The sequence below is a fragment of the Larus michahellis genome, chromosome 11 (assembly GCF_964199755.1).
Source record: "Larus michahellis chromosome 11, bLarMic1.1, whole genome shotgun sequence".
Taxonomy (NCBI): Eukaryota; Metazoa; Chordata; class Aves; order Charadriiformes; family Laridae; genus Larus; species Larus michahellis.
In genome coordinates, this window is record NC_133906.1 from 13,326,375 (window position 1) to 13,333,505 (window position 7,131).

General features: G+C 43.0%; 1 protein-coding gene across 10 annotated transcripts in view; it reads left to right on the forward strand.

The window, feature by feature from the left end:
• The window catches only part of SHROOM1 (shroom family member 1), a 40,307-nt gene extending 34,498 nt beyond the window's left edge, over positions 1-5,809 (forward strand). For 6 of the 10 annotated variants that reach the window (XM_074604256.1, XM_074604258.1, XM_074604257.1 and 3 more), the window contains 4 exons: positions 894-1,454; positions 1,859-2,012; positions 3,230-3,502; positions 4,999-5,808. In XM_074604256.1, the coding sequence (XP_074460357.1) occupies positions 894-1,454; positions 1,859-2,012; positions 3,230-3,502; positions 4,999-5,253 (1,243 nt within the window). In that variant the 3' untranslated portion in view covers positions 5,254-5,808. Of the gene's footprint in view, positions 1-893; positions 1,455-1,858; positions 2,013-3,229; positions 3,503-4,998 lie in introns of all 10 variants that reach the window. The other 4 variants (XM_074604265.1, XM_074604266.1, XM_074604262.1 and 1 more) reach the window with 3 other exon arrangements.
• Positions 5,810-7,131: the final 1,322 nt, after the last annotated feature.

Below are 7,131 nucleotides of genomic sequence, written 5' to 3' on the forward strand. Positions count from 1 at the left end.
TCTGTCATCATGAATATAATTATTTAATGCCTTGCAGACAGTAGCTTTTTCTATCGGAAGTGTCATGTCAGAAAACTCGAAGCACTGAGTCAGACGTGCATTGGCCAACTCAAGAGTAGAAGTTTGATCTCAAAATGGTTAACTGAAAGGATTTAGTAAAACTTTTACTGAAGTCTAAGGGCCTTTTCAAAATGGAAGCCTCAGATGAAGTGTTTCCTCTGTGGTGGCATTCAGTTCTTAAGAGGAGGAAGCGCTAGCTGTGGTCTCTAAGAAGGACTGAGAATTGATGCACAGGAGACAGTGATGGCGTAAACCAGCTCTCACTCTTGGGCTGAAACGTTCTTGCTATAGAAATAAGAAGGTGTAAGGAACAAGTCAGTAAAGATTTGCCCTCTTGCAATACAGTCAGTGTGTTACGAGAGGGCTGGTGGAGGGAATCGCAAAGTGCCTGTGGCGGCCCGGTGGTGCCAGGTGTGGCCTCAGAAAGGTCTCGGCAAGCCCTGGTCCCTGCAAGTGCCTCGTCCTGCCAGCAGCTGCTCGCCATGGCCGGTGGGATGCTGCGTGCTTTTCATCCAGTTGCCAGACGGCATCGGTGTGACATTGAGGGCACTTTTTACCACGGGTTTATTTCAGAAAACATGTATGTTGGTCATAATTAGACAAAGAAGTTTAATAGGGGTTCAAACAATCCGGTGCAGCGAGACATTTTACATACTCCCTTTTTTCCCCAAGCACAATTAATAGCTATTATGGAATATTAATTTAGAAACCTTTAATAAAAAGAGAAAGCTGGAAAGATAGTGACAATTACCTGCAGCTGCTTAAACAGTCTGCAAAAATATTTATTGTAGAGGAAGTGTCTGAAATCAAAGGAAGTGTGTTCTTTCTTATAGTTTCCGTGATCCTGAGAAAGATGGATGTGAGGATCATGAATGTAAAGACAGTGCCATAACTGGATGTGCGTGTTGTCAGGATATGAAGGGGCTGACTCCTGAAACTTCTATTCCTGTCCCGAGAAGCGGAGGCGAGGAAGATGCTCAGGTGGAGGAGGAATGCAGCACTACATCTCTGAATGGCAACGCGTTAATAAATCCAGAGCAGCAGCCTGCAGCTCCTCCGGAGCAAGTACTGCCCTGCCACATAGCGTTACCTCAGCCTCACCCGGCAGACAAAGATACAGCCAAGGGTTTAGTTGCAAAGGAGACATCTGTGCACAGTAGCCAAGATGACGTTCTCCCCGAGACAGAGACAGATCTGCCCCAAAGGAGACTGCAGTCTCCTGAGGACCAGCGCTATGAAGAACTTGCTATGGAGGTCGTTGCCAAAGACCGTTCTCTGGTTGATATTCTCATGCCTCATCCTGTTAGAAAAACTGCTTTGGACCTGATGGAGGGTCTGTTCCCTGTTAACGTTTCTATGCTGGATAAATCACACCGAAAAAAGGGAGACGTACGGTATGTGCAGCAGAATGAGTAAGTAGACAGAAGCAATTATCTAGTATTTTAAACTATTTTAGCGTAGAAATACCATGTATGTACTACTAGTAAGATGATGAGCATATTTTTTTTTTTAATATTTATTTAACTAGCAAAATATTTTAGCTTTCTGATTTACATAGCAAGAAATATCTGAGGCTATGGGCATATGACAGAAGAAATGTGGTTTGAAGATACCTTATTAAAAGGGACTGTGACAAACCTGGGCTGCAAATCTTTTGCTCTCTATCTTTAAAAAAAATAGAAAAAATGCTGCTGTGAGAAGTGAGGAGAGTAATTCTGAAGTCAGGATGGATAAAACCATGAACACAATGTTTGAGAACAAAACTCAGCTTGCTACAGGTATTTATTTTCTGTTCCAGTAGCAGGAAAAGCAGTAAAGATGCAACAGAAGAATGTCCTGAATCTGAACGCTATGCCAAGCGAAGGAGCGAAGATCCTACCTCTAAGGGAAATCAAGTCCTGAACAGGAGCAGAGACGGCACAAATGACCTAGATGACATCACGTCTAAGAAAGTGGGTAGATGAATGTCAGAGGAACTAGAGTTTCTTCACCACAGCAAAGAAGTTATTACTGTGGATATTTTTATTCATTACTTGTATCCCAATAATAATGTTTCACAGATAACTTTGAGTCCATTTTTGCTTATAGGTAAAGTCCTGGCAAATTGGCATACTGATCATAAATGGTGGTATTTAAATCCTGCCTGCTTTGATTCAGATCTCTCCTCCCACATACTTTTCTCTTCAGCAGGTCCTCAGGGATAGGTTGGATCTGGAATGAGCATGCAGAGTTGGCTATACGTTCCCGTGCCAGGCCAGCTCCTGTGCAGTAGCTGACTCACGGTTTAGCACTCAAATCTGGTCTCAAAATCTGTAAAATTCATTATAACTGGCAGCCTAAATAAGAAATATTTTTTACTCTTGAGAGAATTGGCAGCAGTTTCTGCGCACTACAGTGCCCTGTTAATTTCCATACACACAGGGAATAGAGGTAGCCTGGACATAGCTGGACCGCGATAGAAACACGGCAGCTTGGAAGGGCGAGATGTAGAAGAATTAGATACCTTTTTTTTTTTCCTGTAGGAACCTGGCCATGCCCCAGCCCAGGTAATGACAATCTGCCTTCCTGAAGCTCCTCCTGCTGGGCACACGGTGATGGTTTTGGTACCCGCTGTCTGGCTGCCGCTCCTGATTTACAAAAAAGCTGATAGGGATCTTCTCCCACCTTCTCTTGGGGCCTTTTTCCATGTCAGCATTTCCATAACAAACAGCCGCCTCTGCTTCGCTGCACAGGCACCATGGCTTGCTTGAATCAGCCATGGAATGGACTTTTTCTGTGAATATCATAAACGAAATTGCAGTCAGTTCTCGTAAAGCTTGGTAATAGAGCTGTGACTTCATGCTCATGTCTTAGAGCGTAACCATGTGTAATCATGTTGTAATCTTTATTGCAGTTCACTTCTGACTGATTGGAAGCTCTCTCTGAGCTAGGGATTATATCACTAGTTAAGGCGATTACCAGTAATTTGCTTTTCAGAGTTTGAGAATTAAGTACAGCTTAGAAAATTTTTCCTTTTTTTTCTTTCCTAGAGCTTAAAATTATTTTAAAACGGCAAAATTTGGCAAAGACAACGTGAGGAAAATCCATTCTCTAGAAATGATATGGATTCTCTTCGGCCATAACAGCTTCTATGATTTTTTTTTTATTTTTTTTTTTTTACCCTTTGCAGCTGGAACTCATCTCCAGCCTCCGGTCAAAGCTGCGGACGCTGTGGGAGGAAAGGGAGCTTGTCCTCTCTGAAGCCAGGGAGTGTGCGGAGCAGGGCGAGGAGCTGGAGGCGACGGTGCGGGAGCTCTGCAAGCCCAACGAGTTCGAGCGCTACATGATGTTCATCGGGGACCTGGAGAAGGTTGTGAGCCTCTTACTCTGCCTGTCCAGCCGCCTTGCCCGAGTCCAAAACGCCATGAGGAGGATTGATGGCAATACAGATGCTGAAGAGAAGGTGAGGGACAAACGAGCAGGGTATTTAATTTGGTTTGTTCACTTCTCTTCAGGTGGGGCTGTGCTCACCTCGTTTGTCTGACAGCTCTAAATGAAAGTTGTAAATTATACAGGAATCCCAGCCAGATTCAGAGGGCTTTTTGTTGGTTTGGTTTTTTTTTTTCCCCCACAGTAATTACTGCCTGTGATATTGTATTTCACTTAATGGGCTTGTCTTAACTACAGCAAGCAGGAAGAAGATGTGGTCGCAACTTGAGACAAAATTCCCTGTAGTTTAACTCAACTAGCCAGTTTTGCTGGAAAGTGAGGAATTGTCTCACGTCACCAGGAAATCTTTTCAAGTCTGATATACGCTTTTTTGCTAGAGAAGACAAGCCAAATTTATCCCAGGAATGATGCTTTCCCGCTGTCCTTATTGCTTTTAGGCATGTTTTTATCAATACAATACCTGCTGTTATCTCTCATTTGGAAGTTAGAAAAGCAGAGAGTTAGAAAAGCTGGGGTTTCCTGGAGCTGTGCTGCTTCTGACCTGTAGCTCTAGAGGTTTATCGTTGTTTACATGCAGAAAGGCACTAAAAGAGTCCTGCCGTGCAGTGTGATATGGAGGATCAGGATCTACCCGCTCCAAAATGTCAGTCGTGTTAACATGAATAATTTGGGGCAGTATCTCATGCTGACTTTGGCCAACAGACATGGTGGTTGGCGGGGGGTAGAGAGGGCTGCTGTTTCTTTAGTGATACATTTATAGTCTTCATAGTAAATACATTAAAATCTTCTATTCAAGATTTTGAAAAACATGCTCAATAAAGACTTGGTTACATGCCAGCATTTTTACAACTATCTTCCAGTGGCTGCAACTGCCCCCATGTTAGCAAAACCAGTGGTCTTGATCGTTGACTCCGTTTTTAGGGTGTCGATGGTGACCATCGCTCTGTGGTACACTTACGGAAAATCTGTGAAGAACAGTAGAGCTGAAAGAGAATTAGCTAAAATATCAAAGGTATTAAAATCCTGTAGAACAGGCAAGGCTTGATTCTTGTGGATTTGATAAAAAGAAACCTTCAATGAACAGCTACTGTCTCCATCAAAGTTATTTTATTGCATGTACCTTTTAATAGAAGTTACACTATCTTTTTAATATGACATTGGCACTCTGGCCACACGCAACTCACAAAATACAAAGATATGTGCATTAAAGAGCTTCTAATTGAAAGAAGATTGATACAGGAGAGTCTAAAATTAACAGAATGTTAAGTAGATTGAATTTTTTCCTGAGGGCAGCATGGAAGAAGAGAGCCTTGATGGGTTTTACTGGGTGCCTTTACCTTACAAGCCACAAGAATGAGTAATTCAATCAAGAAAAAACTCATGTGGAACACAAAGCCCACAAGAGGAAGTAATTAAACTAAATCGACTGTGGCTTCCAAATGAAGATCTAGAGTCTGCCAGGAATTATGAGTTTTCATAGTGTGCTGCTTTGTTTTTTCATCCTATTAGCAATCACTGAACGAACGGCACAAGCTCTTGTCTAGACAGCGGGAAGACGCAAAAGACCTGAAAGAGAATCTAGACCGCAGGGAGAGAGTGGTCTCTGGCATCCTTGCCAAATACCTGACTGACCAGCAGCTCCAGGACTACCGGCGCTTCGTTCAACTCAAGACCTCCTTGCTGATTGAACAGAAGGACCTTGAAGAGCAGATTAAATTTTTGGAAGAACAATTAGGAAGTCTTGAGAAAAGCATCCCCCTCTAATACCCACCAACCGCCCGTTCGTTTTGACACATCGTAATTTGTGATGTTTCCCTGGCAATCCCCAGGTGCTTGGATTGGTGAATTCTTGCAATCCTGTTAGTGCCACGCTATTGACAAGTGCTTAGATGCTCTGGGCACACGCTGTACGTTCCTTCCCCTTTGGACAGTCCAACTGACAACATCTCTCATATGTAGCAAACTGCATTTTGGAAATGACTGATAGGATGTGTTGCTCCTATTAACTTGGCGCATATTTCCCTTTCTTGTTGTCTGTCCATCTGTTTCCAGATTGACATAATCTCAATAAAAGAACCATACAAATATTTTCCTCTTGTGGGTGGGTTGAGTGTTTGAAATGAAAAATGATGTGGGTGTTCAAATTTGAATTGGAGATTGCACAAAGCCATAGGAAATGTTATGGACCATTTCAGTGAAACTCCTCGTTTGTACTGTTTATATGTATGACACAGTAAAAATACACTGTAATGGAAGAAAATAATTATTTCCTTTCTTGGCAGTTGCCATCCATGAGTCTTTCCTGGCTCTGCATAATCCCGGCAGGCTGTTCAGTAGCAAGTTTTAGGAGGTCAGAAAAAAGAATGGTCCTTGTTGACATGAAAAAGAGCCGATCGTTGACGGAGGCAGCTTGAATGAGCACTTTTGGGAATGATAAACTCTGAAACCTATTCCTGCACAGTCATTTGCAAAGTCCTTGCTATGCTTTCAAAGTGCTTATTTTTCAAGCAGCACCTTCAGGGGTTTGTTTTTTAGGTAGTTTTCAATTGTTGGCGTGCACAAGGAGGTGCTCAGCGTGAGGGGAAGCTCTGCGGCAGCACGAGGCAGCTAGGACGAGTGGAGGAAATTATTCAGTTTCAATGAGGCTTTATATAAATCCCTTGGCAAAAAATCTTTTAAACTAATGTTGTGTGTTGAGTCAAGCCAGTAACGTTGCTGTATTTAAAATTTGAGTGTGTTTTGTTTGTTTAATTATTCAGTGAGAGGAATATTCCATCTGGGCTACTTACCTAGACCATGAGTAAGGCGGCTCCTGATTGAACTCAGGTTTCTTCCATAGGCAAAAGAGATGTTCGTTGTTTATGATGTTGGGCTTCACCAAGAAATGTTTCACTAGTGGTGTGTGTCCTGACTACAGTGAGTACCGTCACCACTGAGAGACTATCACTGTCCTGTTTCTGAGGCATCTTCTCCTTTGGGATTGCGTGAGCTTTCAATAAACACAGAGCCACGCAACATGGGGACTCCATATGGGTTTAGATTGATGAGTTGGGTTCGTTTTACCTCGCATCACATTCTTCATCTGAGTTTACCCACTGGGCAACATGGATGAACTGATCAATAAATGGCAGCGTAGGAAAAGGAGACCACTGTAGGCGTTCTGCGTGAGTGATGTTTGTTACGGATAACGTGCCAACAGTCCTGCCTGCTGAAAGAGGCACCAAAGAAGGTACAACGCGCTGCACTTGCCCCTGAGCAAATTGAGAAGCGGCCTGGGAGTTACCGGACAGCACAGTAAAGCACAAAGGGCTTGCCAGGCTCCAAGGGTGTCGTCAGAATAAACAAGTGTATCATCAGGTGCTGTCCAGACTCCAACAAAGCAGCATTGTTCTGTTCTAAGTTTGCATATTCATGCAGAAGTGCCCGTATCTATAGCCCTGCCCACATTTCAAGAGAAACAACATCGCATGCTGAGTAAGGCTGCCAAGACTTGGCACCAGAAGTCAGTTTTAGGATGTGTACCAACTATCAGTAAAGGTATTTGCAATAAAGCGTGCAAGTGGATGGTACATAGCAAAGAGTAGTTTTGGGAATATTAACATTTTGTTCCAGTGATCTGAACAAAATAGATTGTGCTTAATG